This window comes from Corvus cornix, chromosome 2, assembly GCF_000738735.6.
Source record: "Corvus cornix cornix isolate S_Up_H32 chromosome 2, ASM73873v5, whole genome shotgun sequence".
NCBI classification, from domain to species: Eukaryota; Metazoa; Chordata; class Aves; order Passeriformes; family Corvidae; genus Corvus; species Corvus cornix.
The window spans coordinates 16,296,280-16,323,063 of NC_046333.1; the positions used below are offsets into that span (position 1 = coordinate 16,296,280).

General features: G+C 40.5%; 1 protein-coding gene across 3 annotated transcripts in view; it reads right to left on the reverse strand.

Moving 5' to 3' along the window:
- Positions 1-4,458: 4,458 nt before the first annotated feature.
- ACBD5 (acyl-CoA binding domain containing 5) overlaps positions 4,459-26,784 on the reverse strand; it is a 30,644-nt gene continuing 8,318 nt past the window's right edge. For 2 of the 3 annotated variants that reach the window (XM_039548426.1, XM_039548427.1), the window contains 8 exons: positions 17,675-17,812; positions 16,728-16,928; positions 15,891-15,997; positions 13,637-13,913; positions 12,213-12,412; positions 10,596-10,646; positions 10,205-10,314; positions 4,459-6,456 (listed from right to left, as the gene is read on the reverse strand). In XM_039548426.1, the coding sequence (XP_039404360.1) occupies positions 6,444-6,456; positions 10,205-10,314; positions 10,596-10,646; positions 12,213-12,412; positions 13,637-13,913; positions 15,891-15,997; positions 16,728-16,928; positions 17,675-17,812 (1,097 nt within the window). In that variant the 3' untranslated portion in view covers positions 4,459-6,443. The remainder of the gene's footprint in view (positions 6,457-10,204; positions 10,315-10,595; positions 10,647-12,212; positions 12,413-13,636; positions 13,914-15,890; positions 15,998-16,727; positions 16,929-17,674; positions 17,813-26,784) is intronic. The other variant, XM_039548428.1, reaches the window with a different exon arrangement.

Consider the following 26,784-nt stretch of genomic DNA (forward strand, 5'->3'; position numbering starts at 1 on the left):
TTCAGTGGATGTCAGTTTGGCACAGGCTTCGATCATTTGGTCTATTGTAGGCTTAAAGTCAAAAGGGAGGGCCCTTAAAATTTTCTTACACTCTGAATTTGAGTTGGTGATTGCCAAACTATGCAAAATCTCTTTGCGGGCTTCTGCATTCTCGACTTGCCTCTCAATAGAACTGTTTAGACGATCAATAAATTTAGTAAAAGTCTCTTCTGTGCCTTACCTAACATCTGAAAAGTTCAGGGTGGAAGTGGCATCATCTGGGACCTGGAGAAGCGCTGCCTCTACTACTCTTTTTATGTCTCCTAGGACATCCTTGGGGATGATTTGGGCCTGGTCTGGGGGCGCTCAAAGTCACTTTCTCCGCTCAGATGCTTGGCTGTCAAATGAGCCCTAGTACGGTCTCTTTGATAAGTCTGTAGAAGCTGTCTTAATTGTTTTTTCCATGTCCTTTCCCACAGCATATATTCCGTGGGAGAGAGGAGATGTGACATAATGTTTTTAATATCTTGGGGCACTAGGGTGAGACGGAGAGAGTGACTTGGAGCAAGTTTTCAAAGTAGGGCAACCCCCGCCCATAATCTTTCGTGGCCTTGCATAACTCTTTCAACTGTTCATAAGGGATTGCCTCCCACCTCGGGTTCCTCCTCCCTCTATCATAGTGAACTGGAGCTGCTTTAACCTCAGTCCTGTTTGCCAATTCCCAATCCCCCCCCCTTGCCACTTTTTTCTTTATTTTTGCCCAATAATCTTCAGCATCTGAGAGGTTGCTGTCTCCCTCTCAGGAGAAGGAGGAGGGGTTATCCCAGTGTGCAACACAGTGGGCTGTGCGGCTCCGCCACCGTGGCCCGGTGGGGGCTGGTGCTGCTCCCACTTTCAGGTTCAGGAGTTCGGGAGCTGGTGGGGAGGGGCCGGCCAGGGGTGGCAGTGGGGTTGGGGGACATGTCGTGCGTGATGACATGTACAGGAGAGGGCGGGAGGGGAGGTTACAAGATTGCGAAATAGCCTGCACCACATGGCTGGCGCCATGTTGGAACATAGCTTGGAAAGTGGGTATAGGTGGGAGATTTGGAGAAGAGCCGGGACAGCAGGACTGGTGCCATCCTGGGAAGGGGAAGTGCCAGGAAGATGGCAGCAGCCCAGCGCCCTTGGGCGAGATCCATCCCTCGATCCCCTCCAAGGCAGGGAAAGGGGATTGGGAACAGGGGGAGAGAAACATGGTGAGGGGGTTTTTAAACTGGGGATAACATTTCCTGAACACTCCTCACTGCCTTTAACGCATTTAACAATCATTGCAAATAAAGGATAAAACTTTCCCACCACTAAGTCCCCTCTCGCTTGTAGAACGCCCAACTTTGTCCTAACTTGATCCCAAAAGTCTTTAGAAAGGAGTGAGTCCCGTGAAATGCAAGGAAAATGTTTACACAGCCAGTGAACGAAATGCTTCAGCTCCCCCCTTGAAAAACAGCAATTTCCCTGAACAAAAGAACTGAGTTGATTTGGATATAAATGTCCTGCTGGGAGTGGCTCAGTTTAGCTCCCATCTCCCATCTTCTAAACAGCAGAGAGAAAAATAATAAAAGGAAAAGAGAGAAAAGTGACTTAATATCTCTCTCACGAAACTCTGGGGTCAAAGAAAACTCTCAGGGGCCCTTTCTGCGGTCGCGTGCAGTTTGCTGCGGCGGGAGATGGAGGAGCAGCAGCTGAGGCGGCACCACACGGGGACCTCCTGGTGGAGTGGCGTGGGGCTGGCTCCGCGCCCCCAGCTGGACTGTGACCTGCTGCCTCTTCTTGGAGCGGCAGCTGGGCAACACAGCCTCCTCCCGCTGCCCTCCTCCCCCAGCTGCTGCTAGAGGGCCTGGGGGAACAAGAAAGCGCTGCCACTGCCTGTACAGTGTGGTCAACAGCAGCTTCCCGGAGTTGCGGGGGACAGGAGGCGTGGGCACTGCTGCTGCTTCTGTAGCAGGAGCTGAAGGCTATCACTTACTTGCTGCTGAAACGGCTGAAGGAGCACTCGCTGGACAGCCTGCTGGAGGCGGTGGGGTCCTGCGGAGGAATGCACAGTGGCTGTGTCCTGGTGGCCCGCACCAAGGTGCGCCTGGGGGCCCTGGCAGCATCCCCACACCTTCTGGGCAAGCTGTTTCGCCACTTCTGACTGACCCTGTAATCTTCCTCTTCGGTGAAGCAGCTGTGCCAAACATGAACTTCCAGCAGCGCAGGCTGCTAGAGACACTTTTAGGGGTGTTCTGAAGAAGTCCCTGTTTGGGCGCCAATTGTCGCGGTTCTATTAGATGGTAACATGCCATGACCTTCCCAAAAGTGCCTCCAAGGAAGCCTCTTGGTGCAGCCAGCACACTTGCACGCACACACAACAGACAGCCAGCTAAAACAGTCTGACGATGAATGAGCAGGAAGAGTTTTCGCATAGGGTTCTACAGGAGAGATTTAATGCATCCACACTCGTGCAAGGTTTCAGAGAAGTCCTGGGGCAGAGCAATGGGGGGTCCAGGGTAAGGGAACTAATCGAGAAACTCTGAGGGTGTATCAGGTAACAAGGGTTGTGGTGGCCAATGGAGCCAACCAGGGGAGCAGAACTGGGGTACATTAACATAACAGAACAGAGCATTCTGGGGGGAAGCTTTTGAGCCACCATAAGCTGGAAAGGAACCTAGGACTTATCTCACTGTAGGACTCCTTTTGTTCCTTGTCCAGCAGGCCCACTGGCCTCCCCAATGTGGTTTTGTTTGTTGTGGGCTGTTTTGGTTGGTGGGGTTTATCTTTTATAAAAAGGTGAATCCTAGCTTTATTGTTCAACGTGGAATTCCTTGTCAACTCTTAATCCCACAGGTTTTGCCCCACTTGTTGCTTGACTTGAAACTACAGGTAAAAGTTTAAAAGGTGTAATATAGTAGCTGGAAGAGATTTAAAGTTTCTTCTCATTAGTAATGGTCTACAAATAATTGTGTAGGCTGGCAAAAGTTTGTGATCCGTAGGAGCTGTGGAGTACCACTTGACAAGTACTCCAGCTGTTACATGGTGCTCCCTGAAGGCGTAAACTTTATGTGCAAAACCTACATATAAATTCTGTAGCTACCAGGTTATCTTGGGAGACAGTTTATCGGCCATTAGTACAGTCCATCTAAAAACTACTGTAGAGATCAGTGTAGCACTTTGTTATACAGAAGCAGCAGTGTTGGACAGTTATTCCCAGCCCTCATGTGCTGTTGGGCTCCCCTGCACACACGGGGCAATATTTGGGGGCCAAGGTGCTGAAGTGCTGCCATGTGTTGTCAAGCTCAGAGGTTCTAGTTTCAGCATGATCAGATTTACCCATGGTTACTCTGGCAATAAAATACATTCTTTTCCTCTATACTCCATTCTCCAAAAGTTCACTTCAGACTTACTTCAAAATTCACTCTTCAAAATTTACTTTACTTTTGCGTAAATATATAAAATAAAATAGTGTAGTTGTGCTGCTGCTTCTGCATATTGTTTTTCTTTAAGCTGTGGTACTTTTGCCCGTGCTGGGAGTGGGGCAGATGGATTTTTACACAAAGAAACCCTGACTGCATCCCACTACCTCAGGAAAGACAGTGATTTTAAGTAAGGAAATACCTACTACTTTCTCATACAGTGTATGTCCTTCAGTTAGTTCATAACTTGCTAGCCTCTGCCTGCAATCTTTAGTACCAGCTACATTTGTGTACTTAATGGCAGCAGAGCAGAGTCCTGAGCGGGCCTGTAACTGGTGCAGGGTGGGAGTCTCCTCCTCTGCATAACTAGAATGAGTCAAGAAAAGATGGCTCCATCTCCTCAGCACTTGCTGTGCTGCCACAGCACCAGAACAGAAGAAACAGAGCCCTGAGGATGGAACAACCGCACCATGCACACACACAGACCTGGCGCTGCTTCCATGCTCTCAGCTGAGCAGCTCTGAGGGGGTGCAATGTCTCTAATCTGGTTTGATACAGAGCAAACTTCTGCCTTTCAGGTGAAGTTTGACTTGCTGCAGGAAACCAGCCTGATGTTTGCTTCACAAGTGGAGGTTTGGGCTGGGTTTGGCCTTTTCCAGCGCTATTGCAGAAGGGCTTTGGCTCCCAGCCCTCCTGAGGAGAGCACAGGCTGAAACTATGTAACCCAGGTCTGACCTCCAGCCATCTGCTTCTATTACTGCCTCCACATCAAAGCTGTGTCTCTTTGCACCTGGGCAAATGATTAAAAAAAATAAAAATCAGTTTTCCTTACCTTTAGGCTGAAATACCAGCTAAATAGGAACCTGTTCAAATTATGGTGAGTTTGAGATAGGCCCAGTTCTGAGTTACAAGTGAATTGTTACTCAAGTGATGTTGTTTTGTATTACAACTTTCAGGTTGAGACTGATTCTTCATGGTACAGCCACCAGGCTCTTCTGTACAGTCACAGCATCTGATGTAGAGCATTTAGTAAATATTAAGTTCAAGATAAAATACAAAATATTAAGGGAGTGATTTATTGAAACATCAATAAATAACAAGAATAGTACAAGCCTATATTTATTTCAGGGGGAAATTAACAATTAGGTACCTTTGGGAATGTCTGTCCCCTCTCTAAGAGCTGGACTCCTACAGGTGACACCGTTCTGAGCTGGGGAGGCACTCCAGGGTGTTTTGTCCTGGCAGAAGACATGCTGCTTCAGGAGGCTGGGGTTTTCATGTGACCTTCAAGCTCAAGCATCCTTCCTGTGTGATTTCTATCCCTTATGATAAGAAATCAATCACTTTAAGGATTTTAAGCTCAGGCACAATGGCTTCAGGTCCCAGCGGAACTTCCCTTCCAGGATAAGCTTTGTTCAAACCTGAGTTTTCAGTACATCTCATGCCAAAACTCATCTCTGGCACATGAAACCATCTGCTTGTTACAGAAGTCTTGAAAGAGCTTACAACTATTTTATTTTTTAATTCAGCTTTACAATAAGAAAACCAGAAGAGGGGAAAAGTAACTAAAAAAATCTGCACGTAACTAAAAAACAAGATTAAAATTTCTCTGGTAAAACCAACATTAAATTCTGTGATTACATTTTTATACAGTGTAGCTTGTATGAAAAATGTTTTCCAAACTATAAAAAATTTTCAGGAAGGACCAAAAAAACTTTCCTTAAAAATTATTTATACGATGTAGTCCAGGTGGAAAATGAAAGCACATCAATAGTGGTGAAATTTCTGAAGATTTAGAGCTTAACCATGGATTATGTTGTGATACAATTCTTCATAGCAAACTGTAAGTTTTCTGTCAAATCTAATTTTAGTGCATTTGCATTTTCCAGAGATTTAGACACCTTATAATTTATTTTAAAATTAAGTGTAAAGCATGCTTTAGTCAAGCAAATTTCATGATGTTGTTCCTCTATCTGTATATGGGTTAATAAATACTCTGTGGGGAAAAAAAATCAGCTCCAAAATTAGCTGAAAAGGTTTTTTTGATCGGAAGTAGAAGGATAAGAGAGACATACCAGAATTGATATGTTTCATGATGTGACTTGGCGAAAATCCACAACAGATTAAATCTTAATTTATTTTAACGTAAACTGCCAACAGAAAACTTACAGTTTTCTTACAGCACTGAGCTCTTTAGAGGCTTAGAGCTAGACTTACAGAGCTAGTTTTCATCTCATTTTAAAGCACCTTGTGCCTAAACTATGCATTTCAGTTAAAATAAGCTGTTGTCAACAAGAATACAATTATGAAAGTTAAAAAGATAAGGTGCAGCCTCTTTGCATGGATCCCTTGTACCACACGCTGTTTCCAAACTTGTATTTGACAGTCCCCGTTATTAATGGCTCTAACTTTCAGGATATATACAAATTCCCAAATCTCCTTTACAATTTTACAGGATAAGTGAAGGATTCAACTTCATTTCAGACCAATATATATGGAAATTGCCCCACACTGATTTAGCAGCAAAAATAACAAGTTGAATTCCTCAGAGCAATATTGTATTTTTCCAACAGCTTATAATGCATTGAATTTATGCTTTATTAGAGCTTTCACCTGGTAATATGTAACCCTATGGAAAAACAGGCAGGGATCTTGGGACTGTAAAATTATTTCAATGTTAAGGTGACAGCTTTACATGTTTTTGACTTACTCTTTTACAAAGATGTTATTCTCTTCATCAACTGACATCAGCAAGGCCAGTAATTACTGAAGCCCTATCCACAAGCACATTCCAAAATAATTATTGTTCATATGGTTTTGAGGATGGAATTATTAAATTTATTTGTAACCTAGGAGCTGTGAATCATTCAAGTTTCAATAATATTAGTCCTTAAACGTTTAGCTCAAAGGTAGTACAAAATATTACTGTAATATAAGGAAGATCATCCCAAATTCTGAGATTCTATGAGAATTCATACTTCCTTTGCTTTCCAGGGCCATCTTCTAGAAGTCCTTAAGCATAGTCACGAATTCTCAGTTCAGTTTTCTAGAAGAGGAAACAAATAAGTTAGTTTAATATACCTTCAAATATGACATGATTTTTCATTTGTCTAAACAAACCAGTCAATTAAGGTCACATGTGAAAGGTCTCCATTTCAATAAAACACAACACAGCTTCAAGATACCTGAAAATTTGCCCTCTTACACCAAGGAGTAGAAAATTCACTAAGAATTTGGAACTGCAGATGGAATTCCTCAGAACAATCCCTGACCCCATGTGTGCTGGCTCAGCAGAGCAGCACTTAAGAGCTGTTTTCCCCAGGACTTCAAAAAATTTACGGTTAGTGGGTTCTAAAATCATGCCCTGAATCTAGACAACTTTTATTACTATAAAAATATATTTCTATCTGGGTTTAGGGCCCTCAGGACTCAGGTTTTCAAGCCTTCTTCAGTGAAGGCCCCAGTATGAATACCCAGATTTTCAGCATTAAGTTTCCCATAAAGGAAGAGGGGACAGGTTAAGAGATGCTGTAGAGTGGGGAGTTCAGAGGGAGCTGAGCTACCTTTGTCCAGGGACAAGAGCTAAACACAAAGCTCTTGGTTACAGAAGGCTGTCCCTCCACCCGTTACACGGAATTTGCTTCACTGTGCAAAAGAGTTTAGAATTCATGGCTCCACAGCTGCAGCATGAGAGAAGTTTGCATGGTAGCAGAGACTCATGGTTTCTGCTGCAGGGACAGTTCATGTAGTTTAAAACAAAAAGTACAGACACGGTCAGTGCAGGCACTGTGAACAGCTGTTGCCTAAGAGCTTGCACACCTTAACCGAGCACAAACTGAAACTGGCCACGGGACAGGAGAGCAAGACTCATTTTGCAATTCCATTTTCTCACTGAGTGTACTTGATCAGCTTCCTACGCATTGCTAAAGGAGCTAGAACTCCAGGCAGAAACGTGCTGCAGAAGCACATAGTCCTTAAATTCTGGCTATGAGTAGACTTCTTCAGAAACAGACAGAAAAGCTGAAGAACACAGAAGATTCTTTAGTTGTTTCTGTTCTTGAAGTTCATCTCAAAACAATCCATGAATGAGTAAACAAAACATGGGGCTATATTTCTGTGTTTCACACTGGCACTGGTTTTACCACTGGTACAAATACTGGTGTCCAGAACTCAAAAAGAATGTTGGAAAACTGAAGTGTTTGGGAAAGAGGCACAAGAATCATCCTAAGACTGGAAAACAATTTTAAAATGAGATTCCAGTTGCTCCATTTGTTTTGTTTAAGCAAGAGATTATGAGATGACCTGGTGATAGCAAAAAAGTACCCATGGAAAAACACATCACAAGCTCTTTGTCAGCGACATAAAGATACAGGAAAATCTAATGGATGAAAACTGAAGCTAGACAAATCCAAACTAAAAGTAGTGTACTGTGGATACAAAAATGCTGCTAGCAAGGATTTTCTTGCTGTTTTCTAAGCCCGTGAGAGACTTTTCTCTCTCACAGAAGAGGCAGCAGAGTTATGTAAACAATGAAACACCTGCAGCCTTGAAAAGTCTTGTTTATGGTATAGTAGAAAACTATTTTGACAATGGATGTTTTAGGATTTTAGCCAATCACCCCAAGGGGTGGCTGATCCTTTGTCCAATTAGACTATGAAGAAAAAAGTCAAGAGTTTGTAAAATAATTAAATAAATCAATCTTGCTGCACAATTCCTGCCTGCTGGATCTTCTCTCCTCCTCCCTATGGCTGCAGGACACAGTAATATACCCTAGGGCTTTTTTTTTTTTTTTTTAATAGTGTACCATGTATTTATTCATCAAAGCTCTGAATCACTATGAGAAAATACTAGAAAAATTGCTGGAAAGGATGCTTTTCTAAAAACTGATTTCTGACTGAACCTGTGACTGGATTGAGAGTGCTTGGATTGAGAGTGCTACAGAGATCAGAACAGATGATCAAAAAAGGTTTTCAAGAACAGCACTGTTCAGAGAGAGAGAGAAAACACAGCCATGCAAGAGCAATTACCAGAACACTGAAGTTCATAGAAGCTTCACGTAAAATACTAAAAAAAATGTTTTGTTTTATAAAAACCCAACTTTGTCCTTGCTGACAAGGGGAAATTTCCACTTGCTAGTGCAAAGAATAAGCAAAATGTGTGTAACTGCCTGAAAGCCTTAGTAGTGCAATCTCTGGTTTCATCACAGTGCAGCAACACCAGTGCTGCTGCTGCTGACAGCTCTGAGCCTGGGGAACTCCCTGGCAGATTTGCAGCCTTTGTGGGTGCTGTGTTGTTTACAAAGCCATGGGCTGGGCCCAAAGAGTGGTGATCAGCGACAGGAGTGTAGTTGGATGCCAGTAATTAGTGGTGAATGCCAGGGGTCCCCACTGGGGCCAGTCCTGTTTAACACCTTTAACAATGGCCTGGATGATGGGGCAGAGTGCATCCTCAGCAAAACTGCAGATTAAAACTGGGAGTGGCTGATACACCAGAGGCTGGTGCTGCCATCCAGAGGGACCACAACTGGCTGGAAAAATGGCCTGACAGGAACCTCATGGAGTACAACAAGGGGAAGTGCTGAGCCCAGCACTGCTTGGAGAAACAACTCCAGCCACCAGTATGTGCTGGGGCCTGCCCAGCTGGGAGGCAGCTAGACAATAAAAGGATCTGGGCATGCTGGTGGACCCCATGTAAACATGAGCCAGCAATGTGCCTTTGCAGCAAAGGCCCATGGTTTTATGGGCTGCATTATCCCTTCCAACAGGGTGAGGGAGGTGATCCTTCCTCTCTACTCAGCACTGGAGAGGCCACACTTGGAGTGCTCTGTCTGCTTCTGGCTACATGAGAGACATGGACAAGCTGGAGAGAGTCCAACAAAGGGCCACATTAAAGGACTGGAGCATTTCTGAGGAGAGAGAAACACTGGCACAGGTTGCCCAGGGAGGTGGTGGAGCCTCCCTCCTTGGAGCTATTCAAAACCTACCTGTACACAGTCCTGGGCAACTGGCAACTGGCTAAGCAGGGATGTTGGACCAGATGACCTGCAGAGCCCCCTTTCAACCTCAACCACTCTGTTCCTGTGGTTTACCACAGGAGACAAAACTATACCATAAAAACTAGCAAACATTAAAAAGCTAGAACAAATTCAGCTAATTCTCCCAGGATCCACACACATGCAAACTCTCTGCAGACTGACAGAGGAAAAAAATGTAAAAGCCAAGAGCATACTAAGCTAACAAAATCAGGTATGAGGCTGAAGTAAGCAGACAGCAACTAGACAACACTCACTTGATCTGATGCTTAAAGAGCTAAGAAAAGGCAAGACCAGAGTACAACTGTCCTTCAGCTGAAGGAAGTCAAGGTAGATGTTACAAAAATATAATAGTAAGGTGCTAGTAGATTGTAAATATAGGTGACAGATGGCACTCTACAAAGGATGTGATAGGAAAACAATTCTCATGGCACAAGGGGAATAGGGAGTCTAGAAGCAGCGAAAATAGCTCAAGAGGATATGAGAAGTGAGAGGATCATGGAGATGCTTCCAAGCTATCCAGCCTCACTCCACTTGTGTATGCTCGAAATTATTCATCCAGCATCCCATTTCACAGATTTAAACATAAATTGCCACATATAAAGCATATTACATATAAAGGCAAATTAACCAATACTTTCTTATATTGACAAACTTGGAAGGCAAAGAATTTTATGTCCTGTCTAAATAACATGGTAATACTACCTATTGGTTTAAACAAGTGACACACAGTGTATGTGTTCTATTGAATGCACTTCTTTACCTTCGCTTTCTTTGGAGATACACATGTACCAACCACTGGGCAATAAATGGCCATACAATAGCAAAAGCTAAAATACCAGGAGAAATTTCAAAGGGCCACCATGATGGTTTCTAAGGAAAATAGAAAAAAATTCCAGTCAGCCATCTATGTGCACATATTGAATACCACCTGTGTATTTCCATCACTTCAAATGCTATAGTACCAAAGCAGAAAATAATAGTAAGACAAGAAGAAAAGATTACTCTATCAAGTAATTTCCTTAGACAGATTATTTTTTATCTCCTAGTCAAGGAAGAGACAATACAAAAAGCATGTACCAAGAGCTAGAGATAAAAAACTCATCTTTTTTCACAGTTCACACTTTTTACAGATCATAAAAACAGTATTTTACCTTGACAGAGGAGGCGGGCTGGTAGTTTGACTGTAGTGTTGCAGGTTTTGCCTTTAAATACAAACAAATGCTGGTAAGTATAAAAAAGGAAATTGCAATTAAAATTCTTCTGCTTCACAAAACAAGAATATGAGGTTTTTCATCTTGTGATGGCTTTGCAATCTGTATATATCACAGTTTAATGCACAGAACCACCCCCATGCGATCCCACATTGCTGCTAACTTACCTCTCATGTTTCCACTACTCTTTATAGTAATTTTATCACATCTCTGTGTCTTAGAAAATTAATCAGTGTCTCCTACTGGACCTCTTTTACAGCTTTTGAAGGCTCCCCTGCCCAATTTGTCATTACAACTTTCTCAACTCTGGTCTAGTCCCAGTTCCAACCCAGAGCAGAAATCCCAGCAGCTTAATTTGGATGACTGCATGTCTCAACACCAGTCTATACTAAGGTCAAAAGCACTGTTTTAGTTTGCCCTAGGCTACAGCTACAGCCATGTCTAACACCGTAAAGGAAAGAGAATACTCTGTTCCATGTCTTCCAGGCAATCCTGAAAATGGAAGTACAAGAAACTTTCCAAGACTATTCCCATACACTGTTGTGGTGCTACCACAGAAGCAAAGCAGCTGGTTTTCTAGGTCTTTCTTAATTTATGTAAGCGTGAAACAGAAGCTTCTGCTTCTCCTTACATAAGGACAGCAAGCACAGCATGAACTGCTGGGGAAGAATCTTTTACTCTTTCTTCACACATTGCTCAGGCAAAGAAAGAAAATCAATCTGTATTTAACCAAACATTAGATTCTTGAGTATCTGTGATGCAGCAAAATTATAGTTTTAATAAGTCCTTTTCCATGGCTGCCTTAGATTTGGAACATGTGCATCCCATAGGATAGTGCTTGTACAGCTTGCTCATTCTCATGGAGATCGAAATATATCAGCAAGTCAAACAAAACCAAACATTTTCAGGTTGCTGGTTCAACTATATTCACAACATGTTCTATTCTCCCGAAGAATACAGTATTTCTATTGAAACAGAAGGAAAAAGAAACACTGTATCAATCCACATCCACACTTGCTTAAGAGCTCTATTGGCTGCATGAGGACATGATGTACAATTCCAATAAAGCTGGATTACTTCACGAGGAAAGAAAGCTATGAACAATCAAGTCTTTTGCTAACTGAAAAATGGAATCTGAAGTTCTGCCTGCAAACATCTACCATCTGAAAGATGAAGATAATTTCTCACTTTCTCTGAAAATACTCTGAATTCTCTGGGATCATGTACTACTAACATTAACTACGGAGTCTCCATATAGAAACTGTGTAATGTGTATCAGTAACTATGGCTAAGATTAGTCTGATCAGAATCAGTGAAATAACATATGGTTAATTTCTAGGTGAAAATGCATGGTTTTGCTCACATGTACCAGAGTCCTGAATTGTGCTCCTGAGAGTAAGTACCAATAGGAAATTTTCACTTGGACTCAGCTACAGAATATAACTGAAATGTCTTTACAGTTTAAGAAAATATTGTCTGAAATTTTAATCTGAAAAAGCACACAAATATCCAAAGACATTTAGTAAAAGGTGATCAAGTAACTCCAAAGAATAGTACCTGTGATGCTGCAACAGCCTCCAGCATATGCAGCCTCTGCAGGACATTCTGCATGTCCTCCTGCAGCCGCATCAGCACTACTGCAATCTGCTCATTGAGGCTTCCCTGGGGACCTCTGTCGGAGCCCCAGCGCTCACCATCCCCTCCACTGCCCATCTGGCCACCCTGGGAACCATGTCCTAAAGGCTGAAGCCTATGTCCTGTTTTGAGGGGGGAAAAACAGAAACAAAAAACACAGAATGGGCTATGACTCTACTGAAAATGTTTAACAGTTCAATTTCCTCCCTCAATTTTCACCCTGGAGTGTGGTACTCCTCGTCACAGGCTATATTCAGACAGTTCAGCAGCACTGGGTGGTCACTGAAATGTCATCTGAGATGTTTCCCTACAGCCTCAGTGTGACAAATTCCTAGAACAACTCAAATTCCTAGAACTGCAAAAACATTTAGAAAAAGCTGTTAATTCACAACCAGTCAAGTTCAGTAGTAAATTCTGCCCTAGCAAAAAGTAAGATCTGTCTTAGTATGTGTTTTAAGTTTGGCAAAGTGTCCAGCTGGAAAACAAAGATCTCTGGAATACAGTGATAAGGTAATTATTTGAAATCTACAATACTTGCTTAAACTAGATACAACTACCACTAGCCTGTCATGTTTCTGCCTGTAAGTAGCAAACTTCAGTAAAACGAGAGGAGAGGAGATGGTTAACTATAGTATGTTCTTTATAATAGTTTTCAACAGAAATGTTTTATCTGGATTTTCTTTTTAATTTTTCCATCCGATTACTTATAGGTGCTATACAAAAAGACATGCTATATATAAATAAAATACTTTCTGCCTTTTTTTTTTGTAAGTACAAGATAAACTAATTTTATCCTTGACTTTACAGATCATGCCACTGGAATACGGTGCTTCTTGTAGGTGACAGTATTAGAAGTATTACGGAATTAAAAAGCGCAGAGGTTCAACATAAATTGAACATCTGGGCTATTATGGGATTAAGAATCATTAAGTTTTAAGAATCATAATGGATAGTATCAGGATCACTCAAAGGTGTGGCTAACAGTCCAATTACATACAAAACAATGTGTCACTGATACCTTTCCAAGGCATTCCATGGTTTCAGATAAACCACCACAGAGCTATAAATGCCTATGTATTTAACAATAAATACGTAACTTCTAAAGAAACTCTTCTCAGGCACAGACTGGTTTTGAGGGTTACATCTCTAAAAACCTAGGTGCCATAAGCAGCAGCTGGAGTATAAGTTACCCACTGTATTAGCATTCTGTCATCTATTTTTATTGTGAAGAGCAGAAGCACTATACACATGACTGTCCCACTGGACCGTGTTGACAGGTGCTTCTCAGGCACCAGTAACTTATGGCAGTGAGGAGAGTGGGGAACACAAATGCAGGGTCACAGTACCTCTCCCTCTTCTGACATTGTAGAAATCTGATTTTTCTCCACCTTTTTTCTCCTTGTGAGGACCCCCATTACTGGCTTTTCCATCTTCTCCTCCACATTTGACTTCACCTTGTTCTTCAGCTACTCCCTCTCCAGTATTTCCAGGTTGGAGATTCCCATAAGTCATGCAAGTGTGCCTTGGAAAATCCGTATTTTCTAACAGAAGACTGTGATCTACATCCAAGAAATGGGATGAATGCTTTAAAGATCCTTTAGCTGATGTGATGATCTCCAAGGGCTACAAATTAACATTAGCAAGTAATTAAATTCTGTAAAATATGACAGTTAAACATTAAAAAGGAAAAAATATCATCTTTACTTTCACATTAAGAAAATACTTTGCCCAGAATTAAGACTTTTCTTTTGAGGGCAGCAGTTGTTTTCCTGTAGAATATACTTACTATTGTCTAAATGTCATTTCCAAATTGAGAAGGCATTTCAGGCAAATCTCACAACAGTGATGCCACAGGAATTTCTTTAGACATTTCCAACATACACTAATACTCAATAATTACTAAAATAGAACATTAAGGTCTAAAACCATTCAGTTTTCCCTGTAAAACTGGCTTTGCTACCTAGACAGTAAAACAGTCTCTTCACTTGAATTTGGGACCCACAGTCAGAAGGCCCATGCTGTCAGCAACCTTTGGTAGGCAGTTTGTACTCACAGCAAAAAGAGCACGCTGCTTTATCATCAGCCTGCTCAAAACAGCTTGGCGGCACCCTGTACCACACGAAGGAAAGGCAGAGTATTCTATCGACTTCTCACTCAAAACTGGTGGTACTGGAGGAGGACATTAAAAAAGGATGACACAGGGGCTGTTCAGGTTCTGCACCAGGACTGTCTTATGGTGGGTGGTTCTATCAGCCCTTGACATAGGGCAAGGACAGGCCCTTGCACAAGGATATGCTGAAGCAGACTCGGGACCTCAGTTAGCCAAAAAATACTTTCATGGAGAGGCCAAAATAACCAAAAGGATGGCCAGAGAAATGGAAACTGCTGCCCAGATTTGTCAAACAGCAGTTCTGGATCATCAGAACTGAAGGGCAGAGTGCTTGCCACTTTTTTTCCAAGAAACAGCTGTATTTATTTCTTTAAATGAACCTCTTCTAGTTTGAGTTCATTCACCTGTAGTTCTACTTGTGTATTTATTTACATATACCTAAACATTTGTTATTTTGTGCAAAACTAGAACTTTCCTCATGCAGGTTGGGAAACTGACAAATTATCCACCCACTTCAATTAAAGAATCTCAAACAAGCTTGAACAATACACAAGATTGGGAAATCAGCTAGATAAGACAGCTTGCAGCACTTCTCTCAAATTACATTTCCCAGCATGCTTCATTACTGGGCAAAATTTTGATTTGTTAAAATTAATTCCCTACATACTCAGGGAGAAGCTAGACAAGAGAATGATGCAATATTTGAGTGCTTACTGGCTTTTCTGATCCCAGGCCCCATTCACATATTCCTCTCTAGAATTAGGAAACAAGGTATCTGAGTACAATCTACAAAGCCCACACTTGACCTGGGCCTCTGAAGGCGGTCTAGACCAGTAAGCCACCTAAGGCTACAGTTATGAGTAGTAATGAGCAGGAGCACAAATCCAGTCAAAACTACGGCAGCACAGTTGGTGCTCACCTTTTATAGGAAAGTCAGAGATGTACATTATGACTGAAGAGAATACAAGAGAACACAGAAGTCCTTGTTATCTCCCACTTTAGACCTAGGCTACTTGCAGGCACTGGTCTACAGGCCACCTGCTAATGCTTATTCTTTATTTATTCTAAGAAACAAATGCAGAATTCATCAGGGCATAAAAAAAGCAAGCAAAAAGTGAATTGTTACAAAGATACTTCCCGTTTCTTAAAAATAGCTGAATTTTGGTCCCTACACATGTTATGAGACCATAAATTAATTTGTGGGCACAGACCTTAGTTTCTTTGTACTGTTCTTCCTTTTTTAACAATTGTTTCTTTATACTGTTGTTTTTGAAGCCTTCTCCTCACATAAATTCTCTGAGGGCTTCAAGGCTTTTAGATCAGCAGTAACCAGGTTGTAAAATGCTGACAAATAGTTCAAACAGAAGGACAGCATGCATGAGCCACATCATTCACCTCTGCATGTCCATGTTCACCTGATGGAGAGGAACCTATTAAAAAATAAGCAGCATACCAGCTTCAAAATGCACCCAGGAATACTAAACCCCTACCTCTTCTAGTCCAAGCTGCTCCATAGAGTCACAATAAACTTCACTGTCTGAATCACTGGTTAAATGCTGAGCTGCTGAGATCTCTTCAGTATTCTCTTCACTTGCACCTGCAGGGAAGGGGGGATAGCACACCTGCTTTGTAAATGTGAGTCAGTTGAGCCAACCCTGGCAAAGACTAGTGCAATGAGTTAAAATGTGTAGGTGAGCATCAGTTAATGACCTGTCTATCTACGACTGTCATCCTAAACTTAGATTCTGAATAAAGATGTTATATTAATTTAGGAATTACATAAAACCTTTACTGTGGGAAAACTATACCTCATACTGACTTTTCTGCATTATAAATTTTAATTTTGCCTTTTTCATTACCATCTCCTTCCTAAGCTCAGTATAAAGTAGTTTTGCCTAAAGTTACATTAGTATTAAAAGTATATATTCAGATCCCAGTTTCAACAAACTGGCATTTATAAAATGTTCAGCCTTTCAGAATGATAGATCAGATAAAAGTGATTTTTGTTTTACTACAAATTCACTTTCAAAGGCAAATAGTATTTGCATAGGTAACATAATGATATTACAAGAAAACAATTCTATTTTTGTAGGCTTGGGCCTCTCTGTCTCTGAATGCATCTCTCTTTCTGTAGGACATAGTAAAAAAAAAAAGCTTTATTTTAAACTGGAATTAGTTGGGTTTTTTTTTTAGTATTCTGTCTTCAGGTTTTTGCAACTGAAAGACACCATTGCTACTCTCTGAATCCTGGGATTAAGCTTTCAGAAAAAGAATGTATTTCATGAAAAACATATGCAAATGAAAACATGGTCTTGGAAGGACAATACCTTGGTGAGCAGCATTATGAGCTATTTCTAGGCTTGGCTCCATTTTATTTGTTTCTTCCTCTGGGTTCAAGCCATTCAAGGCAGATTTGGTCTGGATGCCATTTTGCATATCTGGGATAAAGCTGTCCTTATAACAGCCATTACTAACAATACTTTCCAAATCCTTAGCAGCTGCTGATTCAGGTTTCACATTCTTATAATCTGTAAAAGAAAAGAAAACTTTGCAAAGAGAAAGCTCTACACCTAATAGCTCAAAACATATTTCTTCAAGCACCTAACTTGCTAATGGACCGTATGTACAATGTATCTGCAGAACAAAACATGTAAATGCTCCTAGATTCCCATTTGTGTGGATTGTCTTGTCCTTATAAAAAGTATAAATGTAAAATTTAATTTGCATAAAGAGCAGATACTTTAAACATAAGTAAGTAAATCCAAAGTACGTCTCTCTGCTAAACGAAATAATAATCCTAATGTCCTTGGAGAACATCGGTATAGAATTCTAAGTATGCAATTTCATTTGGTTTTCAGCAGATGCTCTTATTTCAGCATCCAATTCTTTATGGACTCTCTGAATGAATCTCACTGAAAGTTCTGTTTTATTTTCTCTGAAGAAAATAATTTTCAATTCTACTCATACAGGCCATGTAGCCAGTCACCGCTCTTACAAAAAAGCACTGGCAACAAAACCCAAAACAATGCAGGGTATAGATGTTTAGGTAACCTTCTGACAGAACTTGCTAGGCAAGTCAAAAATCATATGGCATAGTTTACAAATTTGTACTAGTTTTAATTCTTACAGCCTAGGTTGAAACACAGACATTTTTCACATACGCATTCACATGTACTCGCATCTAATTCTCTTGGAAAAGTACAGCATTCATGATACTTCACCACTTAGGTGACTAAGAATAACTCTGGGAGACCCAATGGTCTGGAAAACTTACCCTTTCCATTTATCTGCAGTTCTTTTTCTTCCTCTTCACGAAGCCCTTCTTCTTCCGATTCTGCTCCGCTATCACTGCTTTCAGCTTTTCCATTTACAGCCTTTATATTTGGAGTGGAATTCATAACATTACTAAGGTCTAAGAAAAAAAGCAAAGAAAAAAAGATGTATTTTAAAAGAAACAAACATACACCACCACCCCCAAAACTATCAGTCACAGTTCTAGGAAAGTATTTCCATATTAGAAGATGTACCAAATAATGGCAGCTTATTTCTGTAAGCTCTTTATTAATTGGTTTAACGTTTCTCTTTTGTGGCCCATCACTGAGTGCCTGACCGCTGGTGCAGATATTCTCAATGACTCTGAGACAACCCACAGGAAAGAGACTGCAGCCACTTCCAGAAGAAGACTCAGACCAAGCCTATTACAGTATTTACGTTACAGCTGCAGCTGGGACTGATGTGGCCACGTTCTTTTAAACCCAGAAGTCAGTGTTTTAACAGAATTTCCCTTTTGGGCTGAAATGCTTCAAAACTGCTCACAGTTCAAAGGCAAATCTTGAAACAATCTATTCAATTATGTGAACAACAGAATTCTGAATAAGGTAAATACAATATTCCACACATCTGCTGTAATTTATGCAGATGCAAAATATGGTAAGAAGACTTACATTTATACAGATCTTTACCTAGCAAACGACACATGGAAATAAGTTCTCTGATTTCAGTGAAAAAGTTGATGACATTAATATATACACTGAGCATTTTTTTCATAAATATTTAAAAAAACAAATACTGAAATAGACTAAGTAACTACCAAATCCTTGTTTTCCATATCTTTGATCACAATTTACTGTAACTGTACAAAGAACTGAAATGTAAAGACTCTTTAAAAATATGAAGTATATAAAAGGACAATTCTCCCACATCCTGTAAAAAAAGTTACAGTCAAATACATCCTGACGATCATTTAAGCCTCCTATGTCAGGACAGAGTATAAAGGTACAGAGGTTCTGTGAGACACAGTTTACTGGCTCCACGGCTGAAATCTGACTGTTTTCATTGTCACCACAGCATTTCATTTACATAATTGCTACGTTCCCTTGTCAGAACCTTGAAAGATTTATTCTTACATTTAGGCTTAACATTAAACAGCAAAATAGTATCCAATTACACTGGAGTTGCCAAATCAGCTTCACTACTTTCTCTGCTGCATGGTTAATTTAAGGCTAAGGCTTTTTTCTACTTTAACCTTCCCATGAAGAGCCTTCCCACACTTCTCTAGTTTCCAAGCTTATCCACAGCACTTAAAAAAAAAGAAAAAAAGGTAAAATAACTTACTGTATAGTAACAATGAGTATGTTAAATATTAAGTTCACCTGAGTTTTATTGCAAGGTAATGTTTCTGTGAGCACCCTGCATCACTGTTTTGGATTGCTAACCCATCTCTTATCTGAAGATTAAAAAAACCCTGCTTTATTGTAAAACGAGAATTGGAAAAGCAATTGTCTGTCTTGTACAGTACAAGAATATAAGCACCTGCTCATTTTCTCCTTGTTGAAGGACACTTCTTACTGGCACAGAAATTTGTTTCACAAAAGAGAAATACCAACATATTCTCATCTTTTTTCTCATGTGTGTGTTTCATTAATTGTGAATCCAAGTTCTCAAGATGTTTTTCTGAGAAGTAGCAGCATAAGAAGTATAAGGCAACAGTTATGTCCTCACAGCATGAGCATTAGGCACAGACACAGCCCCCTTGGCACCGTAAGGCACACATCACCCTTCCTTTTGAACAACAAGGGAGCGGGGACACAATCATCCATGCGTCCTACCCAGCCGTGGGAGTGAACAGGAAAGACAAGACCAGGAGGAACACTGAGCTGTGAAGGCGAATTAAAACTGTAAAGCTCCTCAGCCTACCAAAGCTACTGTAAAAAGCCCCAGCTATACCATAAGCTTTTTCCTAAGATTTACTTATTTTCTTTTTGAAAGGAAGGTCTTTGAACATTCAAGCATGTTTTTTCTTTGCTTACTTTCAGTAAGGAGATTATTCATTTGGGGAAACTTCTAAGTGATATATCACATACATTTAAATTAAGAGGAGGAACTAGGAGAATGTATCAACAGTTACAGATTTATGGTATCACACCACAGGACACCTGGATAACTGAAATCCATCAGGAGCATATTTCTTCCACAAAGTCATTCTTAGCAACAGTGCTCCCAAAGACCATAAAGAGGCATTGCTTTGATGCAGACTCTAAGAACAAAACCCTGTACAGTTTGGCCACTTGAAAGGCCAGGCCTGATTGTGTGCTTTTCCTCAGAACCCTTACACTGCTATCCCTCCTCAGGTCCATCCCCAACTGCTCTCACTACACGGTAAAACCAAGGTTGGCTACCATCCTCGTTGCTCTGAGTATCTGCTAAGGAACCAGATATGATGACTAATCCTGGGGGTGACAGGGTTAAAGACTAAACAGAGCCAAGTAGCAGTGACTTCTACATCCCCTGTTAGTAGGTTAATGGCTGTTCTGTGAGGAATGTATATTCTTAATGTGAATGACACAAGTTAAGCAAGCTTTTAAAACCTTACTTGGTTTGTGCTAATCCCACCCAGCCACCCCTCACCCCTTTATTTCATTTACTCACTTCAACTGCATGCAAAATGTTAGTAGCTCTTTCTGTTGCCATAGTTTATATACTATAGAATTCCTCTTCATTTATTACTTTCATCTCACTACATACAACATCAACCTGTGAGATTTGTGACAGTTTTTAAAGCTAAATAGTAGGAGCTGTATAACAGTAAGAAGACGAAATAGAAAGGAAGACGATTTCACCAAAAAAAAAAAAAAAAAAAGGCAAGATGGAAAGGATGTGAAGAACAGACATGCAGCTTCTCTACAAACTTTCACTAGATGTTTATTTTCTAGTCACAGCTCTACAGCTCTATTGAGGGATTTCTAAAGCCATTCTAAATATATTCTTTAAAGGGAGCACTACAATTCTTTTCAATGACCTGTATAATGGGGCTAAGTTTCTCAGAAGTATGTGATTTCTAACTCTCCACATATTTTGAGGCTGTTTTCGTTACCCAGATGGGAGTTCAGAGCTTAAATGCCTCTGTAGATATGCCCCAGCTTGAAGGTCACTTTGCAAAGAGAACCTTGCCTAGCAGGTTTTTCTCAAATGCCTTGTATTTTTGTTTTATGAACAGGCATGTAATGCTTATACAAAATTAACATGCATTGCTGGACCTGTACTGATGGTTAGCCCAGTATCATCCTCATACAAGTACTACAGCCTCTCACATGCTTTGAAAACAGCAGTGATCAGGAGCCAGTCTACAACAGCACATGAAAGACATGATAAAATATTTAGCTAGCTGTGTACACCCTCATTGTTTAATAAAAATTACATGCTTTCATGAAATACCTTAACTTTATTATCTGCTCAATAGCAGCAAAATCTTAGCCATTAGAAGATTATTTCCATGACCTACACTTGTATCGCCTTGTAAAGGGATCTCCCTGCACGCCTGTGTTTATGTTAAACCGCCAGGAGACCTATATACTGTACAAAATTGTTTTGATAATCAGGTAACTATAATTATTTTCTAGCCATCAACCCTTGATGTTTCATGCTTGTTACCGATCCAAGTAGGCTCTCTGCTTCAATTCCAAGTTTGTGCAACCATGTTCTGCTGTTTCCAATACACGTGGTTACACAAATCCCCACCTCATTTTGAAACTGATACACTGAAATACTGCAAGGAGTGCCTGCAGGAGACACAAGAGGTACATGCAAGCATCTGGGAGCAATAAGCTCTTCAGCTAGAACAAGAGTTTCTATACCCTCATTTCCTTACATTCTTTTTAATGTAGGACACTACAAAGAAAATTTCCGGGGGCCCAGCCTGCTCTGTAACATCTGTTCTACACTACTCAAACAAGAGCCCATCACAAATAAAAAGAGATTTTAGAAGAGTCTGTCAGAAACACAGACTGAAAAATCTAAAATTCATCACTTTAACTACCATGGTTTTATTTTTTTTAAATTTAAGTGCATTAGGTACAAGGTCTCTGAAAAATGTACACCCTAAACACACATATTGGGGCAGCCACATCTTCCTCTATATAGTTTTCCTTTTTTTTTTTGTGGTTTAGTTTTCCTAAACTTTACTATAACAGAAAAAGAAGCCTCTCCTCATTTTTATTTTTCTTTTAATATACTCCAAAAGACTACAGCCTTGTTTTGTCAGCACTCCTCTCTCTGCTTATGTGCTTTTCAGGCTGTTACACCCAAAGAGATGCCACTGTATTTAATAAAACAATTTAATCCCTTTATTTACCATTAATAAGCATTAAAACAATAGCTTGTGGATAAGAACAAACACAGAAAACAGCAACTTTTCAGACATTTATATTAACTTGCAAGTACAGTACTTAGGATTACTGACTAGTCATCCCAGACCTTTACACTTTCCAGCATCTAATGGATATTATCTACTGAGTTTGTCATTTCCATCCATCTCACCAGTACCTTTTCCCTTGAATTTTCAGAATATGTGCCATATAAATAAAGATACCAAGTTTTGGGGTTGACTTGGATGCATTTCCCTCCTCCCTGATGCTCCTCAGCCTTCTGCAGTAGAGACAACCTTCCTGGGATTTCCTGGCAGACAGAAGCCCAGGGAGAACAGCAGCTGCTCCACAGGCATTCCCAGCACTAGCAGGTAGTTCCACGAAGGCCCCCAGATGTCCAGAGCACAGGGCCACCAAGCACATGCAGGTTGGTTACGCGGTGCACGTGCAGCAAGACCAACGGATCCAGGCTTTGCCAGCTTACTGTCAGCACCTTAGCCAACATGTGAGAATGAACATGAACAACAGCTGCTTCTTAGATATTGTAACTTGCAAGCATAGTAAGATTACTCCAGGATCCAGGATGTCCCCAAGTTCGGTACTACTTCCCTCTGGGAGGAGCAAAACTTGCTAAGCTCTCTTCTGTGCAGAAGAGATACAGTCATCATTTGGAACTTTCACTTTCCATGGCAAATAGGAAGGAGCATTATTACACTCTTGAGTTCTGTCCCAGAAAATGCAAAACACGAGCACAGTGAACTCAGAACTCTATAAAGAAAACTGAATTATGCTTGAAAACAACACAAGGCCACATTACTGAGTCACATATTGTAGCCCGAATCAAAAATTGTTTTGCCCTGTACAAGAAAAAAACAAACAAAAGTGAAACAACACTAAGATCATGTTCTCCTGCCATCTGCTCCAAGCCTACCATCTGAACTGCCTTTTACAAAGCCCGTATCAAACACAGCCTCAGAGGTAAAATAAATGTCTTTTCCATGCATCTTAAAGGCTATAATTAATTATTTTTGCTATACAAAGTTAAACATGAAACAAACACCAGTCCGTGTCCACTGGGAACTTTTCTGACAGCAATCAAGATAGGACTACCTACAGCTGTCCTTCCCCAGCCTCCCACACCTCTATCCACTGCTTCTTTGTAGCTTGTCTTTATAGAACAGAGCTGTGAGAAATAGGGATTCCAGTTCTTTCATCACAAGATCTTAACTACAATGAGACAGCTAAAATATAAAACACCAGAATTTTATAGCAAGTGGGTACATCTTCTTCTAGATTATGAAACCTGAAGAGCTTTTGACATTTACTTTCCCTTTTACAGGGAAATCTTGTCTGGCTGGAAGGAAAAAAATCCAAGTTCAACAACCAGTTATGCACCAAAACTGTTACTGCTGACTCAACCCAGCATGAATCACAATACAGACAGGCTTTTTTTTTCATAGAAGAAATCTTCTCATAGCTCCCTCCACTTAGAAAGAAACAATTTTTAATCTTACATTTTCACAATAGGATACTTTGCTGCTCACCCATGGCAATATATTCTCTACCACTCTGAATGAGAGGAGAGCCATTGAAATACTCAAGCTTAGAGCTACACTGATGCTCTGCCCTAATTTCCAGCACTGTTAGACAGCACTGACATAAAGCCATCAGCTTGGAGTCGAGTCACAAAGGAGGCTGAGATTTGGCGTGTAAAACCTGAAGCAGGTATAGATTGCAACAGGACAAGTCATGGCTTGTTGAGACACTGATTCCACATCTCACTGAGATTCTCCACTGACTGACACTTGCTGGCCCAGCCCTTATCTTTTATAATAATCCCAGCCTGCAGCAAATGCTGGAGAGAATGTTCTAGACACTTCTGAAGGTTAAATTGCTGAGATAGTAACAAAAAAAATTGTATAGTAAGTTTCACACTAGCCTTTCTGAATATCATCTGTAACCTTGATTACACCTGTTAATTTATCACTGGAAACTAGAAGGGGAGAAAAGTTTAAAGGATGGGATTTTAAAAACCTCATTCACCCACACACCCAGCAGCTCCTCCTGCCTCAATGCACTTCCTCACTATGGTGCAGCCACTAACAGAACCTAATAACGCACTGCACTTCAGAGCAACATGGATTTTAGCTCTTTTTCCTCTTCTTATGAATGACTAAGAAGATTCACCAACACTGAATTCTAGTGAAGAAAGGTGGAAGGAAAGAGAAGGAAATCTGTTAAGCAAGTATCTTTGACGTCAAACTGCCATGAAAAAGTGAGCTTATGAAGCAAACAGTGTGTTTCACAGCAAAGGCTCGCACACGAGTAGGAAGAGCCACCAAATTCCCCATTAGAAAGCCAAGATGTTGAAAATAATCTGAGAAGGTCTTTGATAAAACAAAACTATTCAAAAAGATAAACTAGTCATAGGCAATCTAAAGAAACACAGTTGGAAAACATACTGTTTTAAGAGTAAGAAAAGTATTTCCACTTGGAAAGTAATAATGAAGAACAGGTTCACTTTTTTCAAAGCTGACCTACGTCCTGTACTAACTACTGCCCTTGAAATACAAATGTTTACATGTATTTGGTTGTTCTAAAAGCACACAGACCTCAGTGAGTATTGTTTTTTAAACATAGCTCCCACATCCAATGCAGGAAGACACCAAGCAAATTGTTAAACAGCTGTGTCTGCCTGTGAGCCAGGCCAACTTCTGCCATGCACACAAGCAGTGCCCTGCACAGGCTCCTCTCTAACAGCCCATGCTGCCATCAGCATTGCCCAAAACCAGCATATGCAACAATACACAGCACCTTACTTCAATAGACCTTCATCTGGTGCAACTGCAACGCAGCTGGGAGCAAAGCTTTCGGGCGAGAAACACTCCTTAGGAAGCCAAAGTTTAAGAGTATTATAATGCTGAAACTTTCTACCACCTCTGCAGTATTCAGCTTGTTGTTACTGGAGGGAGCACTTCATTTTCACAGGCTTACTAACACCATTACTACTCAGCATGCAGGCAAAGGGTTGTCTTTATTTGATAGGATTTTAGAACAGATTAAATGTCTTATCACAAAGCAGAAAGATTATACAGAAAAATTCTACTGAACAACTTGTAAACAATTTCCAGATACTTTGCTTAGTTGTTCAGATACCTTAACTTAGTGTGGGCCTGTCAGACAGGGATTTTCTTGCCCCGCTTTGGTTTACTCTCATTCAGAAAAAAGAAAGCATCCACAAACATTTCAGGGGAACATTCTGAAGCATGAATTGGTTCTGAAACTCTCAATATTTTCCACACAGTATCAGATGACTAGGGTGCCAATCCTAGCCCACCTTTGGCTTCTTCAAGTATTACAAAAGAAACCTTGAATGTGCATTCTAAAAATTTCACATTTACTGAGCAATGGTGTTTGGAAACTTCTTTGCCTTTTTAGCATTGGCTTAGACATCAGATTTCTTGTGCATTTACTAGCAAGTACAAAACGTTAAAATGCTGCTCCTCTAAAGCACCCTCCCACCTTATGGGACAGTCCCTCTACTCTTCCAGCAGCTACAAACAAGAGTCTTTCTATAATGCTGCAAGAGTTGCATCTTCCCTTCTGCAGTGCTATGTCAGCTAAGAGCCCACTTTCTTCTTTGATGTCAAGTATTTCATGTACCCAAAAATAATTTGTCAGTGGCTTTTTCTGTAAAGAAGCACTTCATACCTGTCAGAAAGAGACTACTGACACAGCTTTCCAGAGAAGTCAAGCTTCTCACACAGCTGCAGGGTGACCTTTCCAAACACTACCCAGGTTACATGCTTTCAAAATAACTCTCAGATTTGCTCAGCCTATTGGAGGGAATTATTTGTTTTTCTTTCTTTACCAACATATTCAAGTCTGGATATTTGTAACTCATGGATCCAGTAAGTTTGTCTTGGTTTTCTAGTAGATGTTACAAGTCATTTATTTCAATGCTGACATGACAGACTTCTGTGTTCTTTATTAAGGAGCCACAGGCTCTATTGGTTCAGAAAGACAGTATTTCAATGGTTTGTATTTAACATTTTCAAAGAAACCACAAAGACTAGAAATGCAATTTTAAAAGGCTATACTTTTCTGTTGAGGCCAATCTGCTAGAGACAATACAGAATCCATATGTGATGTACACTGAACTTACAGACAATTCTTCTCCACTAATTCAAGAAACTGTTGATTTTGAGGTAGTGGCATCCAATTCTTAAACAGTTAGATAATGATCTGCATGATTAAAGTTTGATGGAAGAACAGAAGGCAAACTCAAAACAGAATGGACCAGAAGACAGGGTACAATATGAAGCAAGGTAGTCCAGAGAAGGGTCCCAGTTTTCAGAACATACCAACTGTGCACCCCTGAAAAACATACCTTCCACAACAGAATATACAGACTGTAGGGGCTTGGAGGTGAGGAAAGAAACAGGACTGGATAAACTCAAACAATCAAAACATAACCATGTGTCAATTTTTAACAGTATTGTCACCAGTGTCTGTATTATCTCAAACACAGACTTGGGTACGTTGGTTCTATTCCTTAGTGTGTATCTGAAAGACTGACGGTAATCATGCTTCCATACTTCTGTGAAATATTTTGATATCTGTACTGTAAACAACAATAATTATTTCCAGCTTTGCTTTTATTCAGGGAAGTGGTAAGAGCGCCAAAGAAAGGGCTTCAAAACCTTAAATGCAATGGTAAAGTTGTAACACACAAGGGACT